General features: G+C 35.3%; 1 protein-coding gene and 1 long non-coding RNA gene across 6 annotated transcripts in view; one reads left to right on the forward strand and one right to left on the reverse strand.

Annotated features, from left to right (window-relative positions):
- Positions 1-49: 49 nt before the first annotated feature.
- The window catches only part of XPR1 (xenotropic and polytropic retrovirus receptor 1), a 218,528-nt gene continuing 199,992 nt past the window's right edge, over positions 50-18,585 (reverse strand). For both annotated transcript variants that reach the window (XM_077902071.1, XM_077902072.1), the window contains 3 exons: positions 15,645-15,784; positions 9,118-9,339; positions 50-5,921 (listed from right to left, as the gene is read on the reverse strand). In XM_077902071.1, coding sequence (XP_077758197.1) covers positions 5,861-5,921; positions 9,118-9,339; positions 15,645-15,784 — 423 coding nt within the window. In that variant the 3' untranslated portion in view covers positions 50-5,860. The remainder of the gene's footprint in view (positions 5,922-9,117; positions 9,340-15,644; positions 15,785-18,585) is intronic.
- LOC144316300 (uncharacterized) lies at positions 4,043-18,344 on the forward strand. 4 transcript variants are annotated; one of them, XR_013382145.1, is made up of 3 exons: positions 4,043-4,134; positions 17,569-17,677; positions 18,221-18,344. It is a non-coding gene; the product is annotated as an uncharacterized LOC144316300 (long non-coding RNA). The 4 variants fall into 4 exon arrangements; XR_013382143.1 differs by having other exon boundaries at positions 18,269-18,342; XR_013382142.1 differs by lacking the exon at positions 4,043-4,134 and adding an exon at positions 8,629-9,353.

Consider the following 18,585-nt stretch of genomic DNA (forward strand, 5'->3'; position numbering starts at 1 on the left):
AACACTCAACCACACAAACCATTTGCCAATGACAAAGGAGTCAGCAAACTGTTGTAAAACAGAGCTTGTAATAATGAAAAAAGGACAGAGTTTGTAACCAATCACTTATTTTCTTAAAAACACATAACCACATTAACTTTTTGCTTTATACAACCATCTAGAAACTATAAAACAGTACCACATTGTGCATTTAACCTACTTATCAAGAAGGGAACTCCACACATTGTAAGAATTCTACCCATATAAGAAGGAAAAAGGAGACAGCTAATAGCATAGTCACAGATACAACATGAGTCCAAGCAAGCATCAATTCTTTGACGTCACCTTTTCCATATACCAGAGTGGAGAGAGTAAGAAAGAAAGCAAGGGAGAAAAAAGAGGGAAAGAAGCACCCACAGAGGACTAATCACATTCCATAGTTACTTTTGACAACTATAGCTCAGGGTTTCATAGAGTAGTATCATTTGACCAACACAATGTGGTAGAGGGTGAAGGAAACATGAGTAGAGGGAGAAGGTTTGAAAAGACAGATACGTTTTACACCCTATTTCCCTCCTAAATAGTCTTCACTGATACAAGCTTCTGTGCTAATCCAGAATATAGCAAGAAATTAAATCTTAACAATGTGATAAAGCTTGAATTCTTCTCTTTTTGCAAATGTGAGTGGCTCACAGTTTTACTTTACAGTTAAAAAGAATAACAATATCAATGACCAATTACAGGTTTCTTTCAGGATTCCCTGACAATCTTTCTTCCTATTCCCACCATGCTGGTGTTGTTACAGGACAATCAGGGAAGTCTGGGTAGGAACTTCAGGAAGTTTGGGTAGTAAGATGGAATTCTTGCTCTTTTCTTAGAAGTCCACACCTTTCTGGTAGTAAGTCTTCCCTCTGATTTGTGGTGGTACAGAGGAAAGGGCATAGGAAGAACTAAGGTAATATGGTGGGAGTTTAGTCAAGTAACTGGTTTGAAGGTTTACAAGATGAGACTGTAATTAGCAGACACACTGAATCCAAGGCAAACAATTGGTTATTTGATTGTCCTCCTTAGGTTGATGGCACCATAAAAAAACCAAAGGTGGCTGTGAAATACTAATAAAACAAACCAAAGGTCTGCTACAAGGAAACACACTTTAGATGAAAATTAGTATAATGCTTCTTTTCACTTCAGGGGAAACTCTCATCTTGTCCCTCTCACTTCCTCTTCCACCTTACGTAAGCAAATACATTCTGGAAGGTTATTTTTAAGGAGCAACTCCGTATCAGAGTTTTGCCCATTCATACAAGGCCATTATGAACTATACCAATCAGCAGGCTCATTTCCATTTCCAGGCAAACTTCTCATATTGCTTAAATTAAACTCTTTACAATCAAATGAGATGATTTTACATTTTCATGTGTGGTAGAGTGTAGTTTAATGCCAGCTAAATTACTGGTCTGTAGCACTGACCATTACAAATTTCTTATGCTCTAATATAATCAATTCTATACATTACTTCGGTGCTCTGACATTAAATACATTGAAAATATGCAGAAAGTTAGCTTTTAAGATTTACTATCAAGATTGATACTTGAACATAGAAATATATTTAAGTATTTAAAATCTCATTTTAACTCTCCTAATCATTAATAAAATTTAGATGCATCATAAAATGAACTAAGCTGATAAATTTATCCTTCTTCACCTCTTTCTGAAATTCTACAACAACTTTTATTGTCCTAACCTAGTGACTATAGATCTTGTATGTAATGATGCTGGCTCTTTTATTAGGTTTGAAAAAACTGTGATTTTGTAGTTGAAAAAGCCATAGATTCAACATGATTTTTTTTTTTTAATCTGAAAAGCAATCTTAATTTTAAAAATTTAAATATATAGCAAGAAGTCCTTATTTTCGGAGTCAGGCAAATTTCATGCAAATTAAGGAGAATTATATTCTGAAATTGTTTATCAAACACAGTGCAAACACTTCAGAGAATTTTAAGTTTTTGAATAAAGTAATGCCATGGATAGGGTTATTTTCTAAATTAGTTTCCTTAGATTAAGTTTTCCTGGTCATCACTTAGCAAACTGCATTTGGGTATTATTTTCTGAATAATGCAAAGTAATGAAAAATAAAAAGGGAAAATAAAGGCAGGTCTCTACCAACAACTAACCACTGGAAGGAGAGACAGTGAGGCATGACCAATGTCACTGAGTTCACACAATTTTTAACTGCCCAGCTTCTTGGTGCCAAAATCCAATACCTTCCCACTCTTCTCTGCTAGCTCCACAATCACTTTATTTTTCTTCAGCTAAATATTTGTTAATCTAACGTCCATACAACTCTGTAAAAGGTTACTCCCCCGCCCACCTCCCCTTAACTTGGCTTAGTTCACTTCTTAAGAAAGGGTGAACTGCTTTCTTTAGTTATTATAAATGTACTTGGTCAAACCATGGTGGAAGAATACCATACATCAACAATTTAATTCTAGTAAAATCTGTTAAAAGCTTAAAACTCTCATGTTGTAAGTTTGGGGAGTTGCGGATCCTGGAGGCTAGGCCCCATTTTCCTTCTTTAAGGGTACATATAGGTTGCTGATGAGTTGACTAGCATTCTCTCACATCATTGCTTCTGACTCTAAAGTGAAGCAGCTTTCTTAAGGGGAAAAATGAGAGATGCTGGAAAAGAAAGTTGCATATGGGTTTCTAATCTTAAAAATTACCATTATAACCTAATTAATGATGACTTAAATTTGATCATTTTATTGTCTCTCTGAATGGTAAGACATCATCAATGATTCCATTTTAATGGTATACATAGTCTTAAGTATAGGTGCATATTTGTGAGTAGAAAATAAACCATTTTTCTTTGTCTTCTGATTTCTTTACACACATCAATAAACTTTATTAGTATTTTCTCTTCATTCATTTGGGGAATATTTAAGCTGATGATATTAACTGATTCTCAAATAAAATAAAACTAGAATTTCTAAACCTAAAATTAGATAAAGTTTTACTTTTGGTTAGATTGCTCTCCTTTAAAATGACTCTGTGCTATTAATTTCCTAAAAGTTCTGCAAGTTTTGGTGTACAGATATCTCCAATAAAATATTAGGTAGGACATAGCATTGGCACCTGCTAGGGCATTTAAAACTTAGAAGAGAAAAATGCACATTGCCTTTTTTTTCGAGGAAGAAAATTTAAATGTATACTCTGTCTCCCAAACTGTTTCCTCTTGATGAGGAAAATCCTCTTTTCTAACTTTAGGAGGCACATAGAGCTGTGTGTTTAAATACTTATTTGAGCATCTGTCATCATAAGATGAAAGTTACATAAGCCTTATTCTTGAATAGACTATGCTAACAGGACAAACACATCAGAAAAGGAACAAATTCTAACATTGTATTATCTATGAAAAAATAATACTGATTAGGGCCTAGAATCATAATAGTTGAAAAAAGACCAAATTGGCCGTAGGATACACTGAAATAAAAACACCAGGGAGTTCAAATACCAGAAGTCAACTATATGATTTTATGTGTGTCATTATATAGTGCTATTAATAGAAAATGAAGATGACAATTCAAATTGCTCTGGATACATATTAGTACCACCAGTTTTATTTGTACAAGAAATGACTGGTCCACTGGACTTCTCTAACTCAGTAATAATTACTGCTATTTCTTGACAGACCAGTGATACTTCCCCCATGGTTTAAAAGTACAAAAACAAAATAGTTAGAAAAAAACCCCCAAGTATAAATAATGCAACCTTTAATCTATTAAGGGTCACTAAATTGTTACCACTGATTATTATAAATGATTTAACTTATTTAAACTAAAAAAGAGTAATTAAACTTTTCTTCCTCAGTTTTTGGGCCAAGGAACATGCTTGGCAAAACATAAAAAAACGATAAAAGCCAAAAGTTTGTAGATTTTTTAGGAAAAAAAAAAATCTCAATTTGGAAAGAGAAAAAATTTTCGAAGCTTGTCAGAATAAAAATGGAATAAACTCCTTTAAAAATGAACTATTTGTCAGTTAATTAGTAGAATTTTGGTAGTAACAGTAACTTTAATCTACTGGAACCATGACAGGTATGAGTAAAGACTAGCAATACATGGCAGTAGAGTTGCTGACAAAAGGGGAATATTAACGGTCAGTAACTACCTATTTTTAAGACTAAGTACGTGATAATACTGCCCTTCCACTCATTTGTCTCTTTATCTAAGATTAAGCTGAAAATGACAGAAGTAATTTACTTTCATGAATACACTGATGTTGATGCTAGAATCCTCATTTGGATCTGGGGGGTTGGGAGGATTAAAACACACTTCATTAAAACACATTAATTTTGTTAGATAATGAAATGCTCAATATAATGCCAAGCACATTCAAGGGAAGTAAAATCCTTTAAGGTTTTAGGGCTTTTTGGATGACTTAGGAACACAGGAAAGAAATTAGACAAAGAATTTAAAATGGGCATTGTGCACAGACCACAAGAGTCTGAAATGTCTAAGAAATACACCTTTTGTTTACGACCAAGTTTAGACCCAAAAAATCTTAAAAGCAGGTTTTCTCTCATAGGAGGGCATGAAATCCAATGTTCATCCTTTAAAACTGCTGGGAGAAATGGCTACCAAGGTCTGTTTCATTCATAAAATGTGAAAGAGGAAGGATAATTTGTTCTTTGCTCTCAAAAATATGGTTTCCCCAAGACAAACTTTTAATTGATCAAATTCTGGCTAAAGCAAGTGAATCCAAAACAAAAATTACCCAGTAAGGGTGTAGGGACTCTGAAATAGTTTCATCTTCTCATTCAGAGTCAGTAAAGGCTATATACTTCAATTACCCTAAATGCTAAAGCTTAATAAGGCATAACTTCAGTTGTTATGGTTGGAGTATGGGCAAATGTATTCCACATCTGTTCCTTAAAAAAAAAAAAAAGTATCAGACCTCTGAAAAAATTTTAACCGGTTGTGTGGAAGTATACAGATGCTTTGTTATGAGAGATGCTCAGGATTCTAAAGCAGCAGCAACTTAAAAAAAAAATCAGCAATAAAACTTTGGCTTAAAATTAAAAAAAAGAAAGAAAGAAAAGAAAAAGTCAAACTGGTGCAAGTTGTCTCATGAAAGAGGTATTGTGGACTAAACCCTCAAATGCTGTCCGACATTAGTTTCCCCTGTCTTCTTTCACTGTTACCACCTTCATTGCACAGGAGTTCTATCATTCTTTTATGGTTAAGTTTCATAAATAATGAGAAAACTATATGCAACAAATACATCATATTTCCCACCCACCCAGCAACCCTCCCCAAAATAAGAAAAGTTACATCAAATTAAAAAGTAGCTTCGTGAATGAAGGTACTGCTCTAAGTTGCACTTTCCCTGCAAGTGCGGCCAGTGCTTTTGCGCTGGGTATGAAGGAAAGGAAAAAATTCTCCACATAAACTGACAAAAAAATTTAAAAATCAATGTCCGGTTTTAACCAGTCAAAACCGGGCCCAGCAGAAGCCGAGGTATCTCGGTACCGTCCCATCAGAGGGTCCTTGCAATGCCTGTTCTTCATCCTGATAGGTATCTGTGTCCTTGTGATTGTAAACAATCCATAAGATACTATGTTTTTGTTCCTTAAAATGTCCTCTGATTGGCAAAATGAAGTAAATATTTGTTTTAAAAATAGAAAATGAAAATTAAACCAGAAGAAAAGAAAAGAAACACAGTGAGCTTGTTTGGAGTCCATAGGATCCGATCTGGAAGAGCTCGGAAAATGTGTTATGTGTCTTCTCCTTTTTTCGGCTGGAAAGGTACTAGAGGTTGCGTTGGTCGAGGAAAGAATTGTAGAGTAGGAAAACCAAAGATGTTAATCTAGACTTCAGAGGATTCAAGTGTTAGCTTCGTCATCTGTGTCTTCTATCAATACCTTAGTGTCACGAGCCTTGGATCTAGTGGAATAAGAGGAAAAAAAGTACTTAGTCCATTATTAAAATACAAACAGGTCTATGGTATTAGGTACATTTCCCATCTTACCACCATTAAAAATACATTGTAAAAGGCTATTATATATTGCATCAGATGGACTATTCTGGAGTTTCACACTCAATTTCCAGGATTACTAGAAAAACATTAAGAAACTAGAGTGCAACCAGAGGACAGTAACAAGAAAAATGGCTGGGCATGTGTAAAACAGGGAGAAGTAATCTAGAAGAAGAAGATCTCCATTTTATCAGCCATAAAACATAATGAAATGCCATTTGCAACAATAAGAATGGACTTTGTATAATAATACTAAGTGAAATAAGTTAGAGAAAGACAAATAGCGTATGATTTTACTCACGTGTAGAATTTAAGAAACAAAACAAGTGAACAAACAAAGGGAAAAAAAGACAAACAAGAAAACCAGACACTTATATGTGGTGAACAAACTGCTGATTGCCAGAGGAACTGTGGGTGGGAGGATGGGGAAACAAATGAAGGGTTTAAGAGTACAATTACTGTGATGCATGCCGAGCAATGCATAGAAATGTTGAATCATTATACTGTACACCTGAAACTAATATAACACTGCATGTTAATTATATTTGAGTAAAAAAAAAAAAAGGATCTGAGCACTGACTTTGTATGATGTACCTTTCTAAGTTTTAATTTTTATCTCTATAAAGCAGGAATAATAATACCTATTTCACATAATAGTTCTCTTACCTCATGGAGACTGTGTCAATATCAAGTGAGAAAATAGATGTAAAAACCATCAGTAAGTATGAAATAAATATAAGGAATTATGATGAGCATGACAGAAATACTGCCATTTGAGGTACACATGAAACTAGATGAGTAAACCAGTAGAAGATAAGACCTAAGACTGTCAAAAAAAAAAAAAAAAAAAAAAAAGACCTAAGACTGTCATGAGCATGAGAGTTGTAAAAAAATTGACAGGGTATGATGTAGAGGACAGAGGAGACTAAGTTATGAAAGCCCAACTAGGACCAACTGGTTAAAGTTACAGTGAAGCATACTTCAGTCCAACATAGATAGGTTCATCTACCACGATAACCATCCAACAATAAAATCAGGTGCCCCATCTGGTTATAAACTTCATTATCACTAATCAGAACGCAGAAGAGATTCCTGTACCAGATGAAAAAATGGGATTTGATAATCTTAAAATACTCTGCAATTCATATGCAGTACAAGTGGTAGTCTGTGAAGTGGGTATTATTATTCCCACTTGATAGAGGTGGAAACCAACATTCAAAAGGTAAAGGATGTGCTAAAGGCTACAGGAGTCACAAAGTCAGTACTAAAATTCACTATTTTAGATTTCTTGCTTTCTCCATTGCACATAACCTGTTTCTTTGTTCTAAACACCTTTCTCTGGTTGCACTCTAGTATCTCAGTGTTTTTCCACTTAACACCTGAAATTGAACATCATAATCTAGATCAAGAGTTTCTGTTTCTGAAGCAGAAATAGTGTATGTTTAGATTGCCCTCTGCTGGTGACTAACGAGGATAAGACATTCAAATTGAGGAGCTTAACGAGAGTGAGACAGCCTCCTACAGTCCCAGGCCTTTGTGGCACCTGTGGACCTTCTCTCCCACTGGCCGCTTCCTGCTTCTTCAAACTCTGCTTCCTTACCACAATAGTCTCCTGCTTTGTTTTAGTGTTCTTCCCAATGACCTCCCTGGCCATTCCTTTCCTGTTCCTTTTGTTTATTCCTTTTTTCTCTTTGCCTGTGTTTCCTCAGTCTTAGCTCCCTACTTTTCTGCTTTTCTTTTCTCTACCTTGTCCTTTTAGAGAACTTCCAAATTCTATCAGAAGCTTGGGCAATTTCTATTCTGCTCTCCAATACCCATGGGTTACTATTACTATCTCTTATTTTTTACTTCCTTTAAAACATCTCCTTAGGTTGTTTTTAATCCTACTGTAAAACATCCTAGCCCAAGTCTTCAATGTCTGATACTTCAGAAAAATGCAGGGGCCTTCTAGTTGGTCTTCTGGCCTTTACTGTTCCCTTCCCCAACATATCTTGCACAATGCCATTAAAAACCTATGAAAATACTACTTTCATTCTTCCATGAAAAACATTATTGGACTCCTTCCTGGCTATATGATCAAGGCATTTGTATTATCCAGCCTTTTATAATCATACTTCATCTATTCAGCTAAATTTTTACTAAGGTTCTAGTCACATTGGTTTTCCTTGTACCCCTTAATTCCTGACTGTGCCTCTGACCTAGTCAAGCACTCTCTTATCTTTTAGACAACTGCCCACTTCCACTTAAGTCTCTTCTGCCATTCCGACCCACTGTGAAATCTACTGTTTCTAAATTCCAAATGCAGCTGCAATATATTTATTGTTTCTTTTAGGATCATACAAAGTTAATGATTTATAAAACTACTGTTGTGGGTATTTTGGTAAGAAAACAAAAATAAGGGACGCCTGGGTGGCTCAGTGGTTGAGTGTCTGCCTTCCACTCAGGGCGAGATCCTGGGTCTGGGGATGGAGTCTCCCATCAGGCTCCCTGCAAGAAGCCTGCTCTCCTGCTATGTCTCTGCTTCTCGGTCTGTCTCTCTCATGGATAAATAAATAAAATTTTAAAAAAAGAAAAGAAAAATAATAATAGCTTATATTTATATAAGGTGTTTATATATAAGAACTCTTTCTGTGAGGAAACTAGTCTAAATCCCATGTCATAACTACTCTATAAGCAGGTGCCATGTTAATTCTAATTTTCAGATGGACAATAAATATAAAGAAATTAGGTAATTTGGTCAAGGTTACATGGAGGCCAAGTGGCAGAGCCAGAATTCCTAAAGTTTATAATTTGAAAATTATTTGTATATAAATAATATATACAAAAAATATATAAAAACTTACTGAAGAGTCAGTAAATTTTCCCCAGGGTACTTTAATGTCAAATGAGTAGCATTTATGCATTAAGTAACACATTAATGACATTTTACTCTCTGTGTTAAGACATTCTATGAGTTGGATTATATGAAATTGCTGCTATTGCCATTTTTTGTAGGTGAAAATGGTTGAATGTCAGTGGTTTTGTGTGATACCTTCCTTAGCTTAAATGTTAACCAGTGCTAAAACCTGTAGGAAATTCATTTCTGAAAAGCAGAAGCATACATACTGAGAAGCGAGGCGAGGCCGGCGCAGGGATATGCTCTGACTGTACTTCCACGGCCGGTTCTTCTGGCGGTTTCGTACCCCGTCATCCTGGTCCATCATCTGCTCTAGGAGTGTCTGATCATCTGCATTCAGTGGGGCCACAGAGATGTCCCGCACAGCACGGAATTCACCACAGTTATTCAGATGTTCATTCTCCAGGCGGAAGAAGTTCCACACAAATCGCCTTAGCAAAATGGGGTAAATAGGCAAATTATTTATAAAATCTGAACTTACTATTATAACATCTAACCCTTGCAGTATGTCAAGTTTCTACTCATGAAATAAAAATAAGGACTGAAGGGCTAGAATATTAAAACAGGAAAAGATGGTATAGTGGTGGGAGGGAAACAAGAAGGCCCAAGCAAAGGGGGGAAATTCCAGTGGCTAGATGGACATGCGTCTGCAGTTCAAGGGAGAGTCTAGGGCTAAAGAGTTGCACAAAAACAGTTATCTTAAGTCATGGGATTAGGAATAATACAAGTGGAGGAAAGAAGAGGGCAGAGGACTAAACCCTAGAACCTACTGACATTTACAATTTGGGAAAAGGAAAAAGAACCAGTAAATGAGTTGAGAAGGAATGGCTAGAGAGAGGTAAGGGTATAGCTTCTGAGAAATGCAGTGAAAAAGTGCTTTGCTGAGAGATAAAGTAAGGTAAGTACAGAGAACTGACTGCTGGATTTAGCAAAACAGACAGGCAGTATGATACAAGAGATTCTGAAAGACTAGTTTCAAATCATAACTCCACCATTTACTAGGTATAATGACTTTTGATGAGTTATTTAATCTATGCTTCAGTTTCATCAGTAAAATGGGATAGTAACTGTATCTACGTCAGATTGTTGCGAGGATTCATAAGTTAATACACATAAAGTGCTCAGAACAGTGCCAGGCACGCAGTGGGCAATACGTAAGTGCTGCTATTACTGTTATTACTGTAGATTATACAAAAAGCAATTTAGTTGAGTACTGAGAAAAAAGACCTGAACTGAATTAAAGGGTGAATGAGGAGGAATGAGAGAGTGGAGATACCAAGTACAGACATCTTTTTAAGAGTTTTGCTGTAGAGGAGACAGAAATGGGCAAGAATTGAAGGAGGAAAGTAGTTTCAAAGGAGGCTTTTTGCTTTTGTTTTAAATGGGTGATAGAACATCTGATTCTACTATTAAGCAAATAATTTTAAAAGTAGAAATAAAATAATCAAGAATTTAAAAGTGAGCTTTATTTTTTACTAGAAAAAACTTTTAAAAAAATTCATAAAGCAGTATCATACGTATGGGAAGAGAAAGAAGTGGGAGTGGAGTAGGTCTTGTAGTGATGGAGAATTTCTGGTCCTAAACCTAGACATCTAGGAAAGTGAAGAGGAAGAGGGTTGACAGGTGGTTTGGAAAGAGGAGTAACAGTGACAAATACACTGTTTCCAGATTCAATCTTTATCTTTCAGGTTTATTTTAATGTTTCCAGGTTTCATCTTATTTTATCAGACCATCTCAATAGATGTGCCCATCCTGACTCAGAGGATTGTGATAAACATGTCTGAAAATATCTTTATTTCATTTGTGAAAGATATTTTCAGTGGAGAAAGAGTTCTAGGTAGACAGTTATTTTCTTTCAGCACACTGAAATATTATTTTAATGACTTCTGATTTTCATTGTTACCTTTGAGAAGTCTGCAGTCAACCTAACAGCCATTTCCTTGATAAATAATCCTTTCTTTTAGGCTACTTTCTTTAAAATGAGCATTTTAATGAAAGGATTATGAAGATATATAAAAAAGTGCAAATCATAAGTGTGCAACTTGATTATTAAAAAGTGACAAAAAAAACCCCAAAAATAAATAAATAAAAAGTGACACATTGTGTAATTACCACTCAGAATTAAAAAATATAACATTATCACAGATCTAAAGCTGCCTTTATGGCGCTGTCCTATGTTCTAGAGTTTATTGATATACGTTTCATATTTAGTTCTGCAATCCATGTGGATTTTGTATATAGTATATAGTAAGAGTCAAGATTCATTTTTTCCCCATATGGATATCCAGTTGACTCAATATCATTTATTAAAGAACCTCTTTTTCTATACTCTTATTTAACCACCTTTGTCATAAATCAGGTAGTGTCAATGTATGTGTGGTTCTGTTTCTGGACTCTCATTCTGTTCCAGTAGACTATTTGTCTATGCTTTCACCAATACCAGATACTGTCTTAATTACTGTAGCTACATAGTAAGTATATTTACAAGTATAAATCCTTTAACTTTTCTCTTTTCAGCATAGTCTTGGCTATTCTACTTTTTTTTTTTAGATTTTATTTTGAGAGAGAGAGAGCGCGAGAGAGAAAGTAGTATGGGGTGGATGGCAAGGGAGAGGGAGAGAGAAACCCAAGCGGACTCCATACTGAGCACAAAGCTTGAGGCGGAGCTCTATCTCACAATCTTAAGATCAAACCAGAGCCAAAACCAAGAGTCAAATGCTCAACTGACTGTGCTACCCAGGTGCCCCTAGTCTTGGCTATTCTTGATTCTGTTTCCATATAAATTATAGAACTGGTTTGTCAATTTTGTACACATAATCATTCATTAAATTTATTCCTAGGTATATGATATATTCTGATGTTATTCAAAATGGTGTTTTTTAAAATTTCATTTTCTAGTTGTTTTGACTGGTTTTTGGAACATTTTTTATTTATATTGACCTGTACTCAGGGACACAGTTACATTTCTAACTGCTTATTTGTAAATTCTTTGGAATTTTCTACATATGTAATCATATCATGGAGGAATAGTTTTATTTTTTTCCCTAATTTTTTTTAAAGATGTATTTATTTATTTGAGAGAGAGAGAGTACTAGGAGCCAGAGGGGAGGGATAGGAGGAAAGGGAAAAGGATCTCAAGAAAATTTGTGTGCAGAGTGCGGAGCCCAGCACAGGGCTCAATCTCACAACCCTGAGATTGCTACCTGAACTGAAACCAAGAGTTGGAAGCTTAATAGACTGTGCCACCCACGTCCCCCTCCTTTCCAAGTCTTATACTGCCCACTCCTCACCCTCCACTACACTAGCTATACTTGCAGTATGATGTTAAAATGAAGTGACAACATACATAATAATCTCATTCCTGATCTCAAGGGAGGGCTTCAGTGTTTTACCATTAAATAGGATCTTATTTATATTTTTGTAGATGATCTTTGAATTATTCATGAACAAGTACTGACTTTTCTTGATGGCGTTTTCTATACACACATGAAGGATTTTCCTCCTTTATTCTATTAGTGTGGTGAGTTAACACAGATTAATTTTTTAAAAAGATTTTATTTATTTATTTGAGAGCACAAGCAGGGGGAGGGGCAGAGGGAGAGGGAGAAGCAGATGCCCACTGAGCTGGGAGCCCAATGTGGGGCTCAATCCCGGGACATGAGCCAAAGGCAGATGCTTAACTGACTGAGCCTCCCAGGTACCTCAACCCAGATTAATTTTTAAATGTTAAATGATTTTTGAATATTAAATCTCACATTCCTAGAATGAAACTAACTTGGTTGTGATGTATTATCCTTTTTATTGTGTTGGATTCATTAGCTAATACTTTCTTCAGGAGTTCTGCATTTCTGTACATGTGACAGACTGGTTGGTCATTCTTGAAATGTCCTTGTAGGTTTAGATATCAAAGCCATGTTGGTTGCACAAAACGAACTGGGAAGCGTTCCTTTTATTGCCTCTTTTCTCTGGAAGAGTTTTGTGTACAACTGATTATTTCCTCATATATCTGGAGGAATTCTTTGGGCCTACAGTTTTCCTTGTGAGAAGGATTTTTAAAAAAAGATTTAGGGATCCCTGGGTGGCACAGCGGTTTGGCGCCTTCCTTTGGCCCGGGGCGCGATCCTGGAGACCCGGGATCGAATCCCACGTCGGGCTCCCTGCATGGAGCCTGCTTCTCCCTCTGCCTGTGTCTCTGCCTCTCTGTCTCTCTCTGTGTGGCTATCATGAATAAATAAATAAAATCTTTAAAAAAAAAAAGATTTATTTATTTGAGGGAGATGAGAGACAGAGAGAGAGAGAGAGAGAGAGAATGGACACACACATGGGAGGGGCAGCGGGAGAGGGAGAGAATCTCAAGCAGATCTTCACTGAGTGCAGAGCAGATGATGTGAGGCCCCATCTCATGACCCTGAGATTATGACTTGAACTGAAACCACCCAGGCGCCCCTCTTGTGAAAAGGATTTTAATATGAATATAATTTCTGAGAAATCTGGGTGGCTCAGTGGTTGAGCATCTGCCTCGGGCTCATGGTGTAGTTCTGGGGTCCTGGGATCGAGTCCCGTATCAGGCTCCCCACAGGGAGCCTGCTTCTGTCTCTGCTTCTGTGTTTCTCATGAATAAATAAATAAAAATCTTAAAAAGATCAATATTTCAAAATAAATAGTTTCTTTTTTTTTTAAGTTTTTATTTATTTATTCATGACAGAGAGAGAGAGAGAGAGAGAGAGGCAGAGAGAGACAAAGGCAGAGAGAGAAGCAGGCTCCATGCAGGGAGCCCGACGTGGGACTCGATCCTGGGTCTCCAGGATCACACCTTGGGCCAAAGGTGGCGCCAAACCACTGGGCCACCCAGGTTGTCCAATATAATTTCTTTAATAAATATAAACCTGTCAGATTTTCTATTTCTTCTTTGTTGATTTTTAAATTTAAATTCAATTAATTAACATATAGTGTATTATCAGTTTCAGAGGCAGAGTTCAGTGATTCATCAGTCTTCTACAATACCCAGTGCTCATTACAACACATGCCCTCCTTAATGTCCATCTCTCTCTCTTTTTAAAGATTTTATTTATTTAATTGAGAGAGAGAGAGCACGAGTAGGGTGAGGGAAAGGGCAGAGGCAGAGGGAGAAGTGACTCCTCGCTGAGCAGGGAGAGCCTGAGGTGGAGATGGATCCCAGGACTGCGAGAGCATGACCTGAGCTGAAGGCAGACACTTAACCTACTGAGCCACCTAGGCGCACCAATGTTCATCTCTTTAGTCGTTTTAATAAACGGTGCTTTTCAAGGAATTTGTCCATTCCACCTAATTTTTAAATTTATTGGCATAAAGTTGCTCATAATATCATCTTAATTCTTTTTTTTTTTTTTTTTAAGAGAAGGAGGGGAGGCAGAGAGAGAGAGGGAAGAAGAGAGAATCTTAAGCAGGCTCCATGCCCAGTGCAGAGCCAGATGCAGGGCTCAATTTCATGACCCTGAGATCATGACCTGAGCTGAAATCAAGACACTTAACTGAGTCACCCAGGTGCCCCTCATCTTACTCTTTTAAAAAAATATCTTGAGGATTTTTGTTGTGTAATTTGTGCCTTCTTTCCTTTTTTACTCCATCAGTCATATTCAGACATTTTATCATTTTTTTCATCCTTTTAACTAACTAACTTTGGCTTGTTGATTTTCTCTATGTTTTCTATTCCATTAATTTGTTCTTTATATTTCCTTCCTTCTACTTTCATTTGGGTTTTATTTGCTGTTTTAAAATTTTCTTGAAGTTGCATATTTTTCAAATGTATACATTTAAGGCTATATATTGCCCTCTAAGCATGGTTTCAGCTGCATTTTCTTTTGTCACATTATCAGTTTCATTATGTTCAAAATATTTTAAAATTTCCATTACAATTTCAACTTTGACCCGTGGGTTATTTAGGCATGTATTACTTGGTTTCGAAACACTTGGGAATTCTCAGTTATCTTTTTGGAATTTTAATCCTTTGAAATTTGTTGAAATTTACTTTATGGCCCAGCATGTGGTTATTTTGGTAATGTTCTACATGTAAATGAAAAAGTGTGTATTTAGTTGTTGAATGTAGTATTCCATATATGTCAATTAGGTCAAGTTGGTTAATTGTGGACTATTTGACAAAGTTAGCAATGTCAACTTTTGTTTTACTATTTTCAAGCTATGTATTTGGTGCAAACAAATTTGAACTTGTTATCACAACTCAATCTCAAAGTCTCTAGGTTTGGCAACTTTCTTTAGTGCAAAATTAGCTTTAATGCTTTGCTGACCTCCTGGGGTACCTGCTTTTACTTAGATTTTAGACTACCTTATTAGATAACTGATGTTTTTAGGAAGATTTAAAAAACTATTCCTTTAGCATTTTCATTGTTTCCAGTGAAAAAGCTGCCAGAATGTCAAATTGCAAATGATTCTTAAAAGATTTTCATTTCAATTTCTGTTCTAAAACTTTTTACCTCCCAATTTGTACTCATGACCCTTCCAGTGGAGCACAATTCTTAAAAAAAGCTTATAAGCCATCATTAACATTTTTTTTTAACTTTGTAAGAATTAACCTCTTAGACCTTCAAGTAAGATTTTCCAACTCTGAAGCTAATGAGAATTTTGAGAAAAGTTGGAAAATTAAAACCTTTCAAATTTTAATAAATTCTAATTTGTAAGTAGTACTGGGTGTCTTCTAGGGGAAAAAAAACTTTGATAGATTTTTTGGTAGTCTGCTTACCGGAAAACCTCAAGGGGAGCAAAGACAGTAGCAATGATGTCCCCAGAATGAGGCAATGATGTCATGGAGGTACTTGAGATTTGGATAGTCCAAGCAAAGCGGAGAATCACATCCTCTATGATGGCACAGTAGTAATAGGCCTAAGGAATAATAAGCAAATTGAGTACAATTATTCTCACAAATAAGCACACCTATCACAGCAACAAGACTCACATAAGTCCCATCAACAAGCATAGATTAAAGAGGAAAAACAGTTTTATTTTTATTTTCTATTTTAGGAAGATCTCACCAATTTAGCTTTTTTTCTTAAATAGCATAATATTCAAAATGTTTTATTGAATTTCATTAGTCACCTTACAAATATATGCTAAATGAGATCCTTGATGTGACTGAAATGATATATATTAATGTGTATATCATATGCTAATAATGACTCAACAGCAAAAAGATTAGCAGATTAATTGTGTTATTTGCACTGTTATTCTCAAATTACCTTATTCTACATTTGAAGGAAGTTTTTTACCTTGCTTTTCAAGGTCATTAAATAAAATAAGGCTTCGATATCACAAACATGGGTTGAATTAAAGGAATGTTCTATTTTTACATGGGAAAGACAGCATTGAAATTCTTTCAGGTACTAGTACCCAATATTTAGGAGCCCAATTTTAGCTATACAAAAGTTTTAAGTACACAAATTGCCAATAGACTAGACCTGTAATCCATGGATTTGTTTATTATTAATCTCTGGATAATCAGCTCTTTAAATATATGTGTTTAAAGGTTGTGACATCTTATGGAAATTAAAACTGCTACATATATATTTACACCACAGCATTTATTTTTAAAAAACATTTACAAAGGAATACTAGTCATGTTTAGAAGGCTATTAACAAAAAAAGAGCAGTCCCCTTGCTACCTTCTCTTTTCATTTTCTAGAGACAATTTCAAATTTCTATCTCTCCTAGTATTTATCCACCATTATTTCTAAATAATGTATATATATTGCTTTATCTTGATTAATCAATTGGAGTTGTTTTCCACTGCTTGATAATGATAAGTTTTATGAAGATTTTAACATATTTACATACCTCCCTGTTCCTTCCCCCATCCATCTAATACAGTGCTAATGCAGTTTTTGGATAAATCCACATCCAGTGAACTCATTATTAGGCTTCAGTGAAGAACTGCAATTTCATGTTACTTTAACAGTCAGTCTTAAATTGATCCAAAATTGAAGGATCAATTTTTGTGGGAGCTGACGTTCCCCAAATTGTGAGCCTTGGGAAGAATATACTTAACATGAGATTAAGAGACAGAAAAATTGTTTTAATATGGAGATAACAAACATACCTCCTGGACCCAGATGTAGTGCTCAAAAATATGTACTGTTAATCCCTAGGAACTGATTTTAAGATGCATATAACTGTGTTCTTAATTTTTAAATGAAGCTCCACTGGACTCTACCAATAGTTCCTCTTCCCTTTTCAAGTAGAATGAATTTTATTCCAGTTTTTGTCTTCTTAAGATTGAAAGGGATGCGATCCAGAACATTTTTCTTATACATTTGCAAATTACAGTGTAGGAAACCATATACTTTATTCTCTAGGGTCATGAAAATATGCAATAAGGAAACTGAAAAACTCTATTCACAAATTTTATTACAGAGAAGCCATTAAGTTAGAACTACTGAAAAGGAGGCCTGAATTAACATTTATATATAAATATGAACAATTTATCTAAGCAGTCAGTATAAGAAGTAAATGTATAATATTGCTCAGTTAGGCAAGAACAATATAGGGAGCAATAAGGCATAATAACATTTGGTGAACACCAAAGGATCATCATGTACCTGCGCTCAAGTTTGCTCTCTGACTTTATTTAATATTGCCGATTTTCTCTTTTTCATTAAAAAAATTTTTTAAAGTAATTTCTACACGCAATGTGGGGCTCAAACCTACAACCCCAAGATCAAGAGACGCATGCTCTACCAACTGAAGTTTCCGTGATTTTCTTTTCAAATGAGATGTATAAAGGTATGTCTAGTGCCTTGGTCATATATTCTAAATTTGCATATTGGGATTATTGCTATAGCTTACATTAAAAAAATCATTGTAAATTAATAATCCTTTCTGTCTTCATTTGCTTATCTGAAATTGCCCTACATATCATTCTTTGTATTCACTCTCCTACCATCTACCTTTAGTCCTCATACTTAAAACAGCCTTCCCCACTCACCAACTGAATATTACATCTTCATACACTTTTCAAAGTACAGTTCTGAAGTACTGGTGACATTCTGATTATAATAGTATAAAGTATTAGTGACCCAATCTATACATCCCTCATCATCACAGAATTTTAGAACTGGGAAAGGGTCAAGAGATAATCTAGTAGAAGAGAAAACACCATAGTATAGATGCATAAAGTTATGTAGCTAGTTAGTGAGAGACCTGGGATCAGAATTCACTGACCAGGATACCTAGTTCATTGATTAATTTCTTTCATTATCTGAGTAATGATATTCTTGGTCTTTTGACTTTTTAAATTTAGGCTCTCTTATCCTTTTATTTTTGTAGAGATAAAATCTTAAAGTAATTCCTAAGGAATTATCCATATATTTTCAGACTAAATTGGCACATTACTTTCATAAAAGCTGGTTGAAATAAGTGAAAAGACAAGCCTTCTTGATGTGCTAAAGGTGAGTCAGGTACTTCCTCTCCTTTGTGCTTTTACAGTACTTGCTTATTCAGTCAAGTATTTATTCAGTCATTCCAAAAATATTAAATCTACTATATGCTAGGAACTATGCTGGGCAGTGAGGGATATGGATACCTAAGCATATTATTATAATACAATGTGATAATTGCTATAATAGTAGTTTGCAGAGGTTTGTAAAATGGGCTTAGGATAAATGGCTAAAATGCTTGGAAAAATAAAGGCT

Source organism: Canis aureus, chromosome 6, assembly GCF_053574225.1.
Source record: "Canis aureus isolate CA01 chromosome 6, VMU_Caureus_v.1.0, whole genome shotgun sequence".
Classification (NCBI taxonomy): domain Eukaryota; kingdom Metazoa; phylum Chordata; class Mammalia; order Carnivora; family Canidae; genus Canis; species Canis aureus.